An 18,524-nucleotide genomic window follows, 5' to 3' on the forward strand; every position below is an offset into this window, starting at 1 on the left:
CTGATACAAAAACAGAAGGACAAGGTGATGGGTTCAGATTCAGATTCAGATTCAGATTCAGATTCAGATTCTTTATTTGCCATTTAAACATTTATATCCTAGATGTACGCAAACACAAAATAACAATGAATTTGTCTCAATTAAAAAAAACACACACACACAGGTAAAACACTTTCCGACAGAATAAAATAGTCAGTATAAAAATACATAAATATCCATAAATAAATAATGCACATAATAAAATCTGAGATAAGAATAAAAATAACCATACTAGTTTGATGTTAAATGTACTGTACTGAATAGGGCCTAGGTTGACCAGTAGAGTCAATAGTGTTGATACTGAGGGAAACGTTTAGAAAAGAACTGGAAAAAAAAAACTTTAAATAAAAAGTAGTGTTTGTACTCCTTAAAGGCAAGACTGTAGTTCAGGAGGGGATCTCGCAGAAGTACTGAGACACTGACGTTATCTACATTCACACTGAAGAGTCTGAAAACAGACTTTACTCATATCGTCATCTTCATATCATAACTGCCTAACTCATCCACAAATTATGTGGACACTTTGAATCCAGGTGTTTCTTTTCTAACAGGGGTCTGGGATCCAAAACAATAATGACTAATGTCAGAATATAGTTTTATATTATGGGATAAATATCATTGCATTGGTTAGTTTGCTTTGAATTGTTATCTTTGTTTCTAAAATGCCTCAGAAATGATTTTGACTTAATTTCTCTCAACACTGACTTTGTTTTTCGTTTTTTTCTTTATGTTCTTCCCCTAAATTTCTAGAATATTTTTCCTGCTCTGACTGTAAATATTTTTCTACCACAACTAACCATCTACTTTCATCACATCTGACTGAGGAAGAAAAATTTACCATTAAACTTATAGGAAATATTGATGTTTCTAAACTATATGGACATAAATATTGGGACACATCATGTCTACAGCTGTGAGATGTCCTGTTTGTCACACCAGCTCCCAGACGTTAGTCTGGTTTTGTCTGTCTTGTCTGTCATTTCCTGTTTTATTTTGTGAAGTCCTCCTCATGTGTCATGTCTGGTGTTTTTGCTTCCTGTTCCTAATTTTCCCCACCTGTGTGATTACCTTTCCCCGCCCTGATTTGTTACACCTGTGTCTCGTTTTCTTCCCTCCCTCTTGTGTATTTAAGCCCTGTGTTTCCCTTTGTCCTGTGCCAGTTCGTAATCTCCTTGTGTCACACTTACCAGTGTTTTTGGATCCTGTCTGTTTGCCTGGTTTTTGACCTGGATTGCCTTTACTGACTCCTCCTTTTTGCCCGACCCTTGTCTGTGCCTCTGCCTCCAACTATTCCATGTGTGTTCAACCTTTCACCTGATTAACTGGTATGTGAGCCTGCCTGTTCCTAATGTCCTGTTGCCTTTCCGTTTGCCTCTCCGTGTATGACCTGGTTCAAATACTGACTGTCCTTTGCTTTCCCCTAGCCGGGATACCGATGCGTGTTACTGGTCCGGGCTGTGAGGTCCAATCTCCGGTCCTGTCTCCGGATCCAGTGAAGAGTCCGGGACTCAGTGTCTTCAAGGATCTGCTTATTTATATTATCAGTGACTAGTCAGTTGATATTGTATTGAATAAACACTGAACTTTTACGTCTCTCCGGGTCTTGCAATTGGGTTCAGTTTCCGTTCTCTGACCATTACACTGTTTATAAGGATTTGACATAAAAACATCAATATTTCCTTTAAAATTTAATGGTAGATTTTTCTTCCTCAGTGAGATGTTAAGAAAGTAGACGGTTAGTTATTTACAGTAAGATCATGAGAAATATATTAGAAATTTAGAGGTAGAACAATTAAAATCATAGTCATGGATTTAAAAAAAAAAAAAAAAAAAAAAAAAAAAAACTAAATCAATGTTGAGTAAAGTGTTAAGTAAAAACCACCTCTAAGGCATTTTGGAAACAAAGATAATTTAACCCAAACTAACTAATGCAATGATATTTATCTCAATTTAAAACTGTATTCTGACATTAGTCATTATTGTTTTGTATCTCAGACCCCTGTTAGAAAAGAAACACCTGGATTCAACATGTCCACATACTTTTGTTCATTTGTGTTTGACTTGGCTGTGAACAACATGTGACTCACATTGTTCTGCTTGGACCACTTCCATACCTGGACCTAAATCTGATACAGGTCTGATTGTTTTACTTTATGAGTTAACAGGTTAAAAAAAGGCTAAAGTCTGAACGTTCTCATCAGAGTATCTGTCTTATTTCTGCACAGCCAAGTGTCACTGAACTCAAACATGGAGGATGGCTGTAGATTCTGGATCAGGTCTGTTTGAATGCATCCATTCACCTCCGTTTCCCACCACTCCTTGCTGTACAGTGTTTTCCCACACACAGAGAACAGCTGCCAAAGTATATTTAACCAGTAATTTAAACACTTTTACCTCTGCCAAGGAGAAAATGCACCACACACTGCTATAATGGAATTTAACCCCCCCAAATGTCTCATACTAAATCTAAACTATTGTATAATAACTGAACAACTGGCTCTTTACAGAAATACTGAAACATCGTGCAGCCAGTTCCAGTCTATTTGTTTAGATTTGTCTATATGTGGACTTGTCTTTAGGCCATGGGGGCTTCATTAATCCAACATAAAGTTAAATAATATAACATTTTTCATAAGATTTTAATCATTCAGAGCAGGGGGGTCAAACATACGGCCTGGGGGCCAAAACTGGACCACCAAAGGGGTTTAATCTGGCCCCTGGGGTGAATTTGCAAAGTGTAAAAATTCTATCTATCTATCTATCTATCTATCTATCTATCTATCTATCTATCTATCTATCTATCTATCTATCTATCTATCTATCTATCTATCTATCTATCTATCTATCTATCTATCTATCTATCTATCTATCTATCTGTCTGTCTATCTATCTATCTGTGTTTTTTTGTTTTTCCTTTATGGCTATTGTCTTTTTTTGTTTTGGTTTTTGCCTATTGTTTTTTTTTTTTCTTTATTTCTAGTGACTTGTAGTTTCTTGTTGTTGTGATTTTGTAAGTGAAAATAAAAATGAATATTTAAAAAGTGTAAAAATTACACTAAAGATATTAACAATCAAACTCATTTTAGTTCAGGTGCCACAAAAAGCCCAAGTGGATCTCAAGTGGGCTTGACCAGTAAAATAATAGCATACATATACAGTATATATTTAAAAAAAAAAAAAAAAAAAAAGCAAAATTGCATGAAATTGTGTACATTTACAAAAAATATTCTGCCTGTTAGTGAATGTTTTTGGCTTTTGTAGCTTCACTCTGATCTGTGAGTTGTAATACACATGTGAAAATGATAAACTGAGGCAGAATATTGATAAAAAATAAACTTATTTCAGATTGTTTGTGGTTGTTCAGGTGACTCATTTTGTTTTTAGAAAGGATGGTTTGTAAATATAAACATTTCTGTAATGTAATTTCACTTTATTGCATTAAAACAAAGACAAAAAAAAATCAGTTGTCATTATTTATAGCTTTATTTATGTTATTATTTTCCTGGTTCCGGCCCAGTTAAAATCAAACTGGGCTGGATGTGGCCCTTGAACTAAAATGAGTTTGACATGTTTGATAAATATTGAATACATGTTGCATTATTATTGCAGCAACAGAGGATTATTTTATGACTTATTACACATAAATCACATTATGCACATTGTTTTGTTGTGTCATCTGTTTTATGTTTGTGAATTTTAGGTTTTTATTTGTTATTTTCGCCTATAACACACCTTGAAGCCTGAATAAACTCCTATAAGCCTCTAAACTCCTGTTACTTGTGCTTCTTGGACGCTGCAGAGGAGGGGGATCTATTTTTTCACGTTGGCCAGGGTTTCCCCTCGGCCAGGTTGCTGCAGTTGGTTAAAGTGAATGAACAGTAACACATTTAGAGCTGACAGACTCTACAAAAACAAACAAAAATAGCACCAACAACCCTTGAAGCAACACTCTCTGTACAAAGGCACCTCTTTTCATGTAAAACCTGGAAACACTGGCACATTGACGCACATCTCTGCACAGAAGTACAACAGAAAAAGCCATAATTCTGTCTTTGTTATCATGCTTGTCGTCATTTTGTGTAGAAAACATAATGTCAAAGGCCGTTTTTTAATATCAAGTTTGTTCACAGATCCAAACTAAATGAGTACTGTCTTGGGAAGAACGGACCCAGATAATGGACTTCCTAATAACACCAGTTTGTTACTGAATGGCTCGTACTTGTGAACTTTCCTCCCTGGTTCTGCTGTATTCCCACAATCCACCGCAATACATCACTGATTTAATTTCAATACATTTGTACAATTTACATGTCATTTATATTTATATACATTTTGTAAATTCTTCAAAAGTGGATAAACAAATCATATTGAATCCCAAATCATTACAATACAGATGTATTTTCTCGTTATTCTGCCTCTGGCTTGTGTTCTAACATTGTATGACATCATCTGGTGATGTCATCGACTCAATAAAACATTTCTGAATTAAGTGTCACAGAAGCCAAGTTGCACGAAACGCATCATGGGATTAGGGCGGCATGATTAATAGTCCATTTTAAATCTAAATCGGATTATCTAATTAGGACGACGTTTAAAAAAGGGTATGTCTTGTATCACCGGGCCGCGCGCCTCTGGGCTACCATAGACTCCTCCTCCCTGCTACCATAGGCTCCTCCTCTGGGCTACCGTAGGCTCCTCCTCCCTGCTACCGTAGGCTCCTCCTCCCTGCTACCGTAGGCTCCTCCTCTGGGCTACCATAGGCTCCACCTCCTAACTGTGAGAGCGGTCTCCACAGTCTTTGGTTTCCTCACACCAGTTCACAAATGGTGTTTGTTAAGGAGAGTGAGAAGTTTGTGGCTAAAAATAACAGGAGCGAGTCAGTTGTGTAGACTTGGAACGGCTTCAGCGTTTCTGCTGAAGACCAAACTATTCCTCACTGCAAACTCAACCTGAAGGTGGTATCAGTCAAAGACAGTGGCACAATCGATTTATTTCAGCTCCTCAAACATCATCACACACCAGAGTGGGAGCAGTGTGTTTCATTGTGGGCTGCACATGAAAACGACATGCCAACTTCTGTTGTCTTTTATAGTTTTATCCAGAAATTGAAATCAAAAATTTTTCAGAGAACTGGCTCTCTGTCAACCTCTGGAAAGAATTACTTTTTTTTGTACTTAAAGGTAAACAGCACTTGTTTCATAAAGTGTGGGTACCCTTTACACAATATCTTGAGAATAATGATTTATCACACCTAATGAATGAACCTGGAGAGAAATAGCTCCACCCTCTGCATATCCACGTATTTATTTTACATGCATGAATGTTTCTTTTTTTTCTTCGACCTTGCAAATGGACTCTTGTGTACTCAGACTCTTGCCTTTGAACCACTATGTTCATAAGATGTTATTGTGTACTGTTTTCAAAACACAAACAAAATCAAAAAACACATTGGCTAAAAAAAAAAAAATTGAAAATTGAAAATTTTGTTTCAGAGGAAAAAATCGGGATTGTATTTTTGGCCATAATCTTACAGCCCTACATGGGATATTTTCCAGCCAAGTCTACACAAGTCACCAACCAGTGCATCCTTGGTTCAAGCTAGCAGACAAGAGCAACATTCAGGGATTCCATCCGATATTGAGTACATGGACAGGGACTGATGATGTTTCACGAGATCGCAAGAACAAAAGAACAAACAAGAACGCATATTGAGAAATGGCCAAAGAGTCAGCGACCTGCTCTGAACACAGAGTCAGAGTTACTCTGTTCTAACACCACAGACCCACACTTGAACCCATGAGGTAACATGAACACCGAGCCAACACAGGATTTGCTGTTTAAGGCCATAAATCTGCCTGTGAAGGTATTAAATGTAGTGTTAGTGCTGGTGGGTGTGTGTGTGTGTGGGGCATACCTTTGGATCAGGGTGACGACTGATGATGATCTGGACCGGACCCGGTGTACACTGACTCAGAACGGTGTAGACGTCATTCAGCGCCATGTTATAAACCACAGTGTCGTTGATCTCCATGATCTCATCCCCACACCTAAAGGTAGGGAGGGGTGGGGGTGGGGGGGTCAGGAAAAGTGGAAAGAAAGGGGAAAAAAAAGGAGAGTCAGCAAAAGAAACATGAGTGTGAGAACACAGGAAAAGTGTCAAAGTGAGAAACACAAATATTATACTTGTAAAAGGTCTGACGTGTTTTCACCCATTTCCTTGGTTTTATTTTGTGTTTAAATGTGTTTTAATGTGTAAATATGTGCTTATATGTTTCTATGTCAAACCTTAATTTCTTCATTCTATCTTATTTCCCACATTTCTTATAAATGCATGACTTGATGATAACATCTGTATACATTTACCGTTTTATTTTTGCTAAAGCTACTCACTTTTCAAAGTCATTATGGGAATACAAAGCACATGAACATGTCCAAAGCATCAGAAAAAGACCAGATGGGATGAGAACCATTAAGAAACAACTTTTACAGCTGGTGAAAGTGAGTCAGTGATTAAAGTTAGAATCACTGTTGTTCTTTTTCTAACTTCGCTCGGTGTTTCACTATGGGAAGCGCTTTAGGCGTGACCATCAACTACGGAAGCTCCAATGACATCACGTCTGTCAATGACAGACAGGTCGAGCCGTGCTTGGGGACCCGCCCCCTTCTATTACCATGGTCGACCCTTCCCTCCTAAATCATTCTCGCTTTCTTCCGTGAGAACCTACATTGCTCCGTCAACACGTTCCAGGCTTTTGGCTAGCTGCTTAACAGTTCTCAAACGTTCCGTCAAGGAGTACGTTGCCGAACGCAGTTTCCATTTTAGTCCGGATCGTGCTGAGTAAGTACTTCACACGAGGTACCAGACTAACGCGTCAAGGCGAGTTGAATTTTACCGGTTTGGGTAACATTAGGTTGTTATCCGAACTTATTACTCTGAGCTTAGCTAACGTGTTACGACGAGCTAACTCATAACATTGCTATTGCTAGGCTATAGCTGCGCTATTAGCTCTAGCTTGGACAGGTGCTACGTGTCGTTATGAGCCGAGTCTTATATTTACCCCCCCTTTCCAAAGTATGTCTACGGCCGCTACCCCCGCCAAAGGGTCGGAGCCGAAGGCTAAAGAGGCTGTATCCCGCCCGTGTCCCGCGTCATGCGGTGCCACCATCTCGGGCAGGGACCCTCATCCAATGTGCATAGCGTGCATGGGCCCTAAGCACGCCCAAGCTTCGCTAGCAGACCCACTATGCTGTTCTCACTGCGCTTCAATGCCGGAGAAAATTTTGGAAAGGAGGCTGAGAGTAGCGGTAGCCAACAGTCAGGACCCCTGCCTGGCGGCCCCGACTTCTCAGGCTGACGTCCATCAGGCGCGAGCTCCGCTGAGCTGGGCAGACATGATGGACGCAGAATCCCCAGTTATGACCCCGCTGTTCGAAGGTTTAGATCAAGGGCTACTGGGTGATGAGGACGCAGAGTGTGATGCTAACTCTGACCTCCTCGACATGGGGGATATGGAGGAAGAAGAGGAGGATGACTCTCCTTTCCCACCCCAGCAGTCCAGACCTTCAAGTGCTACTGAGGTGGTTTCACCCATGGACGGCAACTTGTACGAGGTCTGCAAAAGGGCTGCAGCCAAGCTGGGAATTCCCTGGCCAGCAGCCCAGGGTGCTGAGGGGATGGAGTGGGACCTGTATGATGGTAAGAGGCTCCCGCCAGCCCAGCCTCCACCCAAACAGCTTCTTCCAGCAGTACCTGCTTGTATGAAAGAAATGAGTCGGTACTGGCCCAGCCCCTTCAAGAGCAAACTGCCTACCAAGGGCTGTTCTAAGCTGGAGGTCCAGGGGATGAGTGAGCTGGGGCTGGCCGAACCCCCAGCTGTGGAGCCTTCAGTGGCTCACCACCTCCACCCCAATCGGAAATCACTCTCAGCATCTTCTAGTATTTCTCTGCCCAGTAAATCAGATCGCCTCACCGCATCGATTTACCAGAGGATGTACAAATATGCAGCGCAGTCAGTGTGCTCCCTCAACGCTGTCACACTGCTGTCTGCATACCAGGCTGAGATACTGGAGGAGATGGGTCGTCAGCTGGATTCTCAGGCTCCGAACCCCATCCTCTGGGATGAGATATGTGTGGTGAATGACCTTCTCCTACGCTCCTCTAGGGGAGCAGTTCAGGGTTGTGGCCGTGTTATGGGGCTAGCAGTCACAGGTGAGAGAGCCCTGTGGCTGAATCTGTCTGGTCTGGGTGATTCTCAGAAAGCTGAGATCATGGATGCAGCATATGACCCCACCAAGGGTCTCTTTGGCCCTGCATTGGAGAAGATGAGGGAAACAAGCACCCGCAGGAAACAGGAGGGAGAAGCTTTTGACCTCTGCTTGCCACGTAAACCCCAACCACGTCCATCTCAGCCCCCCAGTGCTGGCTTTGCAGCAGCAGCTATGAGGGGAAAACATAGCGGCCCCAGGGGGCATAAGCCGGGGCCAGCACAGCAGACAGGCTACCAGTCTAAGGCTGAGAACCCAAAGCCATGGGGAAAACAGTCCTTTGCAGCCGTGGCAGCGAGGAATAGGCCATCTTCTCACCCCGGCGAGGGGAAGAAGAAGCGTGCAACCTAGCACAGCCTTTCTCTCCACCGTTAAAAAGACGGCGGGAGGGATTCAGCCCCTTAATACTAAGTTTGGAGGCTCCTATAGTTCCCTGTTCTTCAGGAGCCCTCCTTCAGTCTCTCTCCCCACAGATTCAGGGAGTGGAGACGCAGGGGCAGGTTACACAGTGTCACCAAGCACTTACGAAGTGTCACCACATGGTTCCAGGGTCTCTGTTAGTGCCGCCAAACACTTTACAGTACCATCAGTCTCTTTGTTCTCTCTCAGGGGAAAAAGAAAAATTAAAGAATGCATCCCTGCATCCAGGCATGTTGCCAAGGGCAGAATGCTCCCCTCAATTAATGAACAAAAAAATGTTCATAAAAGAGAAAAGAGAACAGTGCGGTGGCCGGCCGTTCCCGATAGGGGGAGCCAAAACTCCTCCGACGGGCAACAACCCTATTCGTCGCGGATGGATGACGTCACTCACGTGCGACGTTTTGGGTCCGCTGGCTCCACGAGTGGAACGGTGGCGGGCATGCGCAGCTCCTCCATGGGTGTTGTCAACTGTTGCCAGGGGTTACAGACTGCAGTTTGCTACCAGGCCACCCAAATTCGGCGGCGTGTTAACTTCTGTAGCAAACGGAGCTTCAGCTCGGGTCTTGGACAAGGAGATTGTGTCGTTATTAAACAAACACGCAATCAGACCAGTCCCGAGCTAGGAAAGTCATCAGGGTTTTTATTCCCGTTACTTCCTCATTCCAAAGAAGGGCGGCTCATCCCTGAGGCCCATTTTAGACCTCCGTATGTTAAACAAACACTTACGGAAATACAAGTTCAGAATGCTGACACACAAAGTGCTCTGCAGTTCGATCCGTCAAAACGATTGGTTCGTGACAATCGATTTAGCAGACGCGTATTTTCACATTGCCATTTATCCAGCACACAGGAAATATCTCAGGTTTGCCTATCGAGGAGCAGCCTACGAGTTCCAGACAATCCCATTCGGTCTTTCTTTAGCTCCGAGGGTGTTCAGCAAGTGTGTGGAGGCAGCGCTGTTTCCATTAAGGAACAGCGGCATCAGAATATTTTCATACATAGACGATTATCTCATATGCTCCCACTCACGGGAGCAGGCGGTCAAAGATTCTGTTACGGTGTTAAATCACCTCAGGGACCTCGGTTTCAGTATAAACGAGGTAAAGAGTCGCCTGGAGCCGGCACAGAGTACGGAGTACCTGGGGCTCAGGATAAACTCCCTCACTTACCGCGTCAGGCTGTCAGAGGGGAGGGAGACGGCTTTCAGACAGTGTCTCACACTTTTTCAACTAGGGAAAGTGGTGACATTCAGACTGTGCCTCCGACTTCTCGGACTCATGGCGTCGGTTATATCTGTGGTGCAATTAGGGCTGCTTATGATGAGGGATTTTCAGAGATGGACGGCGTCTCTGCGCCTCTGCTCTCAGCGTCATCTGTACCGCAGAGTGAAAATAACGGCGCACTGTGTCGCGGCTCTCCAGGCGTGGAGAGACCCGGAAGTGCTGACGTCAGGCGTACCTCTGGGAACGGTGTCGTCCAGGGTAACCATGACAACGGACGCTTCCCTGTCGGGATGGGGCGCGACGCTGTTGGGCAGAACGGCCAATGGCGTGTGGTCCCGACGGATGGCTCGGCTCCACATAAATGTGTTGGAAATGCAGGCAGTGTTTTTAGCACTCAGGCATTTTTTGCCTCATCTACAGGGGCGTCATGTGTTGGTGAAAACAGACAACACCACTGTGGTAGCTTATATCAACCGTCAGGGGGGCACTCGCTCTCTGAAGCTGCAGAAGCTGGCTCAGAGGATAATTGTGTGGGGCAGTACACGGTTCCTGTCCCGCCGAGCGACCCATGTAGCAGGGATTCTGAACAGGGGAGCGGACATATTGTCCAGGGGGAACCCACTGTACAGGGAGTGGAGGCTTCACCCACAGGTGGTGCAACAGATTTGGCAGAGATACGGCCAGGCAGACGTAGATCTCTTCGCCTCTCAAGAAGACACTCACTGCCCACTGTTCTTCTCCCTGTCAGATGTGAGCGCACCGCTAGGCGTGGACGCTCTGGCCCACCCCTGGCCGAATGTCCTTCTTTATGCTTTTCCGCCACTCAGCCTGATCTCTCCGACTCTGGCCAGAGTGCGGGAGCAGAGGCTGTCACTAATTTTGGTTGCTCCTCGGTGGCCATCCAAACACTGGATAGCAGAGATAATGCAGCTTCTGGTGGACGAGCCATGGCCGCTCCCCATACGCAGGGGTCTTCTTTCCCAGGCGCGGGGCGAGATTTTTCATCCTCACCCAGACCGCCTCTCTCTGTGGGCCTGGCCCGTGAGAGGTGGAACTTGAATGCTGCAGGCCTGCCCCCTGAAGTAGTTGACACTATTCAGAATGCCAGAGCCTCCTCCACCCGCTCACTTTACAGTGGTAAGTGGCGGGTTTTTGAGGAGTGGTGCAATAATAGGGGCACTATCCCTTTCCAGTGTTCTGTGGCGGAGGTGCTTTGTTTTCTGCAGGAGTTGTTGGATAAAGGAAGAGCTTTTTCCACAATTAAGGTCTATTTGGCAGCAATTTCAGCTTGTCATGTAGGTTTTGGTGAGAAGTCGGCGGGGCAACATCCGTTGGTATGTCGCTTCATGAAGGGGGCCCGCCGTAAGCTCCCAGTGTCCAGGCCGCTGGTGCCTTTGTGGGACCTGTTGTTGGTTCTGGACGCCCTTTCACACCACCCATTTGAACCCATTGAGGTGGTGGGGTTAAGATTTCTTTCAGTGAAAACTGCTTTGCTTCTGGCTCTGACCACTGCGAAGCGGGTGAGTGACCTACAGGCTTTGTCGGTCCACCCCTCCTGTTTGCAGTTGGCTCCTGGGCGTGCTAAAGCATGCCTTCGGCCTAATCCAGCATTTGTACCAAAAGTAATGGAGCCATCATATAGATGTCCTACTTTAGAGCTGTTAGCTTTTCACCCTCCACCATTCTCCTCAGAGGAGGATGAACGCCTTCACACCCTATGCCCTGTGCGGGCTCTGGGGGTGTATGTTGATAGAACTGCGGGGTTCAGGAGAACCAATCAGTTGTTTGTTTCCTGGGCCACCCCTCATAAGGGCAGGCCACTATCTCGTCAAAGGCTGTCACACTGGATTGTGGAAGCCATTTCTATTGCTTACAGGTGTAAGGGCTCTCAGCCACCTCTGGGAGTGAGAGCCCACTCTACCAGAAGCATGGCCTCATCGTGGGCCTTATTTAGAGGAGTGTCAGTTCAGGACATTTGCACAGCGGCAAGTTGGGCTACGCCTCACACGTTTGTGCGCTTTTATAGACTTGATGTCGTTCATCCGTCACTGTCTCATGCAGTGCTGGAGGCAGGTACTGACGGTCTAGCGTAAAGGTCTCTCATGAAGTCGTGTAGGGTCACGGCGTCAGGGAGCGGTTGCAATTCGGGAGTGGGCTATATCTCCCATAGTGAAACACCGAGCGAAGTTAGAAAAAGAACGTAGGGTTACTTGCGTAATCCCTGGTTCTTTGATAACAGAGTGAGGTGTTTCACCAACATTTCCCTCCTTGCTGGCACGGAAGAAACCGGCTTAAATGATTTAGGAGGGAAGGGTCGACCGTGGTAATAGAAGGGGACGGGTCCCCAAGCACGGCTCGACCTGTCTGTCATTGACAGACGTGATGTCATTGGAGCTTCCGTAGTTGATGGTCACGCCTAAAGCGCTTCCCATAGTGAAACACCTCACTCTGTTATCAAAGAACCAGGGATTACGCAAGTAACCCTACGTTTTCTCCACTGGACACAGTTCGAAATGAAATGAATGGAGTTTGATGCTGAAATGGCAGCGTTTCTTCTACACAGGTGAGTTTTATAAATAAAGGTAAATAAAGGCTTCCATGTGTTTAACATTGTTCTACTTTATAGCTCTGTTCGCTGCTTTATTTACAGTAATGCATCATGTTCTATAAGAGTCAAAGATTCAAAGTGTTTTATTGTCATGTTTACAGTAAAACAAAAAAAACAGGTTTCCTTACAATGAAAATCATTTACTTTGCCATCCACACTGAATGCCAAGAGAATTTAAGATGTGTAAAAACAAAAAATAATAATAATAATAAAAAAAAAAGGATAATTTAACTACGAAATTAAAACAAACAAAACAAACTGGCATTTATGAATGGCATGAAAAGAGAATGAGCATAAAATTCAAACTAAGATGCCTGTTTTCCAGCTGTATTTGGTTTAAGAAGACGAAGAAAGGAGCTCTGGAATGGCCTACATGACGGAGACCTGTGATTATTCTGTCAAGCATGAACAACATACGTTCCATGTCTATCATCCAACCCCGTATCCTTACCGGAGTCTACCGTCCATGTGCGCCACAGATCCAGGAGACAGGGTGTGGATGTAGATCCCAGGACATCCGTCAGCAGAGGGGACACAGCACAGTCCAATACCCAGACCAACACCAGTCTCTGGAACAGCACACACATATTTAACATACTGTCGGACCAGTCATTTAACATTTGGAAATGGACAAAAGTCACTACACACATAACATTTATGGTTGTAGAAAAAATTATTAGACCATCCAAAGTCATGAAAAACAATGGTTATGCAATCAGCACTAACTCCTGTGTGTATCATGTGACTAAAACAGACGGAAAAGAAAACATGGAATGTCTAAAAGCACTGTTTTGAACATAATAACCCTCAACTTTAATGAGAGCTTCCATGAACATCTACATAATCAAGGAATTAAATACAGGAAAATACATGATTTTCACAGGAAAAAATGCAAAATACACAGCAAAAATCTAAATCTTACTAAGTGTATTTTTCTCATTTCTAGTCCAAAATCAGTTCTTACATCTCACTGAAAAGTTCCTCTTTAGGTGATTATGTCTTACTTTAAGTGTGATGAGATATTTGGACTAGAAATGAGCAAACTATACTTGGTAAGATTTTGATTTTTGCAGTCTACAGAGGATAATATTGTAAAAAAAAAAAAAAAAAAAAAAAATGGTAATACATCATTTAAGAAACGTTAAATCTAGAGAAAAATTCATTTGGGAACTGGCACAAAAGTAGCACCGGGTCTTCATGGGTTAAATAGTAAAAAGGGTCAGTGTGATAAGGTGGAGCATCTGTTTGGAGCTTTTCAGTTCATATTTGTTTTTATTTAGTGTTTTGTCATTTATTACTGTTTGTATTAAATCTAATATATGCAATTAATTCTGCAAATAGTGAAAACCTTGCATTCAGGAGCAGAGGGTGGATGGTGGACCCATCAGGTGCAGACTTATAGGACGGTCACTAACTATGAATCAATCAATCAATCAAAGCTTTTATATAGCATTTTACAACAACATGAAGAAGACCAAGGTGCTTTACATCGAAAAGGATGATTAAATAATAAGATAGAAACAGTTTAGTCAAATACCGTAAATATGCATAAAACAATAAGACACAATACACAGTGGTAAAAGACCACAGATTAAAACCTAATAGTGTCTCAGTGCGAAGGGTTAAAAAAAAAAACGATGCTGTAATTCAGGGGTGTCAAACTCATTTTAGTTCAGGGGCCATATTCAGGTAAATTTGATCTCAAGTGGGCCGGACCAGTAAAATAATAAGTGAAAAAATTAAAATTATATAATGATTAGGTTTACATCTACAAAGTTTCCTTAAAAATCTGAATAACATGAACTTGAATTGTCTTAAGAAAAACAAGTGCAATTTTAACAATATTCTGCCTATGTTTATCAGTTTATCATTTACACATGTGCATTACAATTGCACAAAACATTTAGTGACAGACAGAATATTGGTAAAATTGCGTTTACTTTTCTTAAGACATTTCTGTTTCTTCATTTTTGTTCAGGTTATTCACATTTTTTGTAAACGTATATTTCGGTAATGTAAACATTTTCATGTAATTTTACTTTTTACACCAAAAAATAAAGAGAAAATTTGGGGTTGTCATTATTTATAGGCTATTATGATAATATTTTACTGGTCTGACCCACTTAAAATCTAATTGGATTGTATGTGTCTGTATGTGAAACCTGAAATAAAATGATTTTGACACCACTGATTGCTAATATCTTTAGTGTAATTGTTGCATTTCACACATTCATCCTGCGGGCCAGATTGGACCATTTGGCGGGCCGGATTTGGCCCCCGGGCCGCATGTTTGACACCTGTGCTGTAATTCTTTGTGTTTTCATGAGTCTGACCTTTGTGCAGGGTGATCTCCATCATGATGCGGTCCCTGGGTTTGGCGGTGGGACACTGGTCTGGGACGCTCAGTGTGTTGTTGCAGGTGTTGCTCAGGTAGTTGTAGTCGCTGATGTCGGCGCTGACCCGGGCCATGCCTGTGGTGGAGCTGAGCGAACGGGACCGGCACAGCTGGGCCACCTGAGCCTGTCCACACAGGGCCCCTACCCGGAGACTGGTCCGCACCACCAGGGTCAGCAGGCCCTTCTTGATTTGCTGCACAAGGATATTCCACTTTACACAGAAGGCCACACATATGCAAAACGATTTCATTCCATATTGATTCACTGTTTTAGTTAATATCTGATAAAAATAGTTCCAGTGTCCCTGTGTGTCAGCGTCATGTTCTCTGTGAATCAATCCCAAGTTGAATGTGTGAGGTTTTCAGGTTCTGTTCTATATTCCAGTCCTGTGGTCTGGATGCACATCAAACTAACTATAGAAATGGACGGGACTTTCACTGGAGGAGAACTCAACTCATCCAATCGTAGTCCATATAAGACTTCTATCAGTGATCAATAGGAACTACACTGAACAAACATATAAACGCACCACTTTTGTTTTTGCTCCCATTTTTCATGAGCTGAACTCAAAGATCTAAAACTTTTTCTATGTACACAAAAGGCCTATTTCTCTCAAATATTGTTCATAAATTTGTCTAAATCTGTGTTAGTGAGCACTTCTCCTTTGTCCTTTGCTGAGATAATCCATCCACCTCACAGGTGTGGCATATCAAGATGCTGATTAGACAGCAGGATTATTGCACAGGTGTGACTTAGGCTGGCCACAATAAAAGGCCACTCTAAAATGTGCACTTTTACTGTATTGGGTGGTCCAGGGGGGTCAGAAAACCAGTCAGTATTTGGTGTGACCACCATTTTCCTCGCACAGTCTTCTTCATGAATTCTCTGAAACAGCTTTGGAGATGGCTTATGGTAGAGAAATGAACATTCAATTCACAGGCAAAAGCTCTGGTGGAGATTCCTGAAGTCAGCATGCCAATTGCATATTCCCTCAAAACTTGTGACATCTGTGGTATTGTACTGTGTGATAAAACTGCACATTTTAGAGTGGCCTTTTATTGTGGCCAGCCTAAGGCACACCTGTGCAAAAATCATGCTGTCTAATCAGCATCTTGATATGCCACACCTGTGAGGTGGATGGATTATCTCAGCAAAGAAGAAGTGTTCACTAACACAAATTTAGACAGATTTGTGAACAATATTTGAGAGAAATAAACCTTGTGTGTACACAGAAAAAGTTTTAGATCTTTGAGTTCAGCTCATGAAAAATGGGAGCAAAAACAAAAGTGGTGCGTTCATATTTTTTGTTCAGTGTATATTGATATCTCTAACCATTTCAAGTGATCAAAATATGACCCATTATTATTATTAAGTACCGACACATTTTTAATATTTAAAAAAATCGTAAAAAATTCAAATATCTAAATTTCTGTAAACTGTGAGCAAACTTTGTAGACATTGTCCAATACAAATAAAATTTAAAATGAATCGGACCAGTAGTTTCAGAGAAGAAGATTGTTGAAATCTCTAGATTTCTGGTCACTGGTGACCTTGAGTTTATGTTCCAGTCCTGTGGTCTGGATGCAGATCAATCTAATAATAGAAGTGGGCGGGACTTTCACTGGAGGAGAACTCAACTAATTCAATCACAGTCCAAATATGACTTCTATCAGTGATCAATAGGAACTAGACTGATATCTGTAACCATTTCAAGTGATCAAAATACGGCACATTATTATTATTAAGTAAAGACACATCTTTTTAAAAATTAGCCAAAAATTCAAAAATCTAAATTTCTGTAAACTGTGAGCAAACTTTGTGGATGAAATTTGAAATGAATCCGACCAGTAGTTTCAGAGAAGAACATTGTTGAAATCTAGACATTGGTGACTTTGTGTTTGACCCTTCAAGGTCACTGAAGGTCAGAGGTCATGGACCCAAATGACAGTCCATATATGACTTCTATCAGTGATCAACAGGAACTATATTGATATCTATAACCATTTACATGTTATAAACCATCAAAATATGGACCATTAGAAGGAAAGGAACATTTTTAATTAAAATTCGCCAAAAATTGAAACATCTAAATTTCTGAAAACTGTGAACACACTTTGTAGACATTGTCCCAAGGAAGATACAGATAAAATTTGAAATGAATCTGATCAGTAGTTTTGTTGGAGAAGATGTTTGAAGAAATTGCCAACAAAGACAACAATGACAACAACAATGACAATAGCAACAACAACGATGGACACAGCTCCTTTACAATAGCTCGTAGCTCATATTGACCAGTGAGATAAAAATGGTCTAAATGCAAAGGCCTACAATAATTTCTTTGTTTTAAACTGAACAAAACTTTAAATTTTTTGCAGGAGAACACATCAAACAGTGATACCTTCATTGCTCCAAAACCTCACCAAATAGTCACGGAAATAATTATTAGACCATCAAAAGTCATCAAAAACAATGGTTATACAATCAAGTACCAACTCCTGTGAGTGTCATGTGACTAAAACAGACAGAAAAGAAAACATAGAATGTCTAAAAGCACTGTTTTTGTCAGTACAATGACACAGATATTGATGTAAGAACTGAAGTGATTTTGGTTATTATCAAGAAAACATGTTAAATGGATAGATATCAGCTCTGAAATTAAATTACTATGAGTTATTTTTATTGGTATCATTATATTTGTCCAAACAAATGTACATTTAGTTGGACCAGGCATTAAAATGAACAAGAAACTGAAGAAAACAAGGGTGGTCTAATAATTTTTTCCACAACTGTATGAGTTAACCCTCATCAAAGGCACAAACTATATAAAACTGTCTGACGGAGTTCACAGTGAACTCAAGTCTATGTAAAAAGTGTCATTTAACGGTATCCTAATGCAGGGAAAGAAGAGTTTACCTTATAGTTACATTACTGTATAACATTTATATCGTTAATGCAGACTTTATGTACACACTCATGTAGGTTTTATGAGTCTGCTGATTGATTTTCATAGTTTTTTATGTAAACATACTAAAGTGGTGTTTGCATTTGGTTTTCCTAAACTAAACATACAACTCCCTCCCTGACTGAAGTCAAAATGCCAACCATTTTACTTGTATTTATTGCACAAACACATGTCACTTCTGGTATATACATATACTGTGGTTGCTCTGAACCAGAACATATAATCACTTACATCACTTTATAATGTAACTGCTGTAACTCCATAGACATTACTGTCACCTGTATATTCTGCACATTTGACTAAGGACTCTTTTGTTGTATGTGTGTGTGTGTGTGTGTGTGTGTGTGTGTGTGTGTGTGTGTGTCTTTTTACTTGACTGTTTTATACTTATATGTTTCTTCTTGACTGTATAATTGATGTTTCTATTTCACCTGAGCACCTCACAGAATGTAAAACCAAATTTTGCTGCACTGAGGTATTTTGAAATGACAATTAAGTTAAAACAGTGGATCCACCACTGTTTTCTGTCAGCGTGGACACATCCTAAAGTTGAAACCCCTTTAAACTGTTCTGGAGAATAAGGTGAAGAACACAGGCAAGCAACCGCAACC

At 41.9% G+C, this 18,524-nt stretch overlaps 1 protein-coding gene and 1 long non-coding RNA gene across 4 annotated transcripts in view; one reads left to right on the forward strand and one right to left on the reverse strand.

Moving 5' to 3' along the window:
• il16 (interleukin 16) overlaps window positions 1-18,524 on the reverse strand; it is an 80,857-nt gene that overhangs the window by 21,247 nt on the left and 41,086 nt on the right. For all 3 annotated transcript variants that reach the window (XM_030130207.1, XM_030130212.1, XM_030130201.1), the window contains exons 12-14: window positions 14,889-15,144; window positions 13,007-13,124; window positions 5,954-6,086 (exon numbers count right to left, since the gene is read on the reverse strand). In XM_030130207.1, coding sequence (XP_029986067.1) covers window positions 5,954-6,086; window positions 13,007-13,124; window positions 14,889-15,144 — 507 coding nt within the window. The remainder of the gene's footprint in view (window positions 1-5,953; window positions 6,087-13,006; window positions 13,125-14,888; window positions 15,145-18,524) is intronic.
• LOC115416445 (uncharacterized) lies at window positions 1,694-14,089 on the forward strand. The gene is made up of 3 exons (XR_003934980.1): window positions 1,694-1,778; window positions 9,348-9,351; window positions 14,080-14,089. It is a non-coding gene; the product is annotated as an uncharacterized LOC115416445 (long non-coding RNA).

This window comes from Sphaeramia orbicularis, chromosome 3, assembly GCF_902148855.1.
Source record: "Sphaeramia orbicularis chromosome 3, fSphaOr1.1, whole genome shotgun sequence".
NCBI lineage: Eukaryota > Metazoa > Chordata > Actinopteri > Kurtiformes > Apogonidae > Sphaeramia > Sphaeramia orbicularis.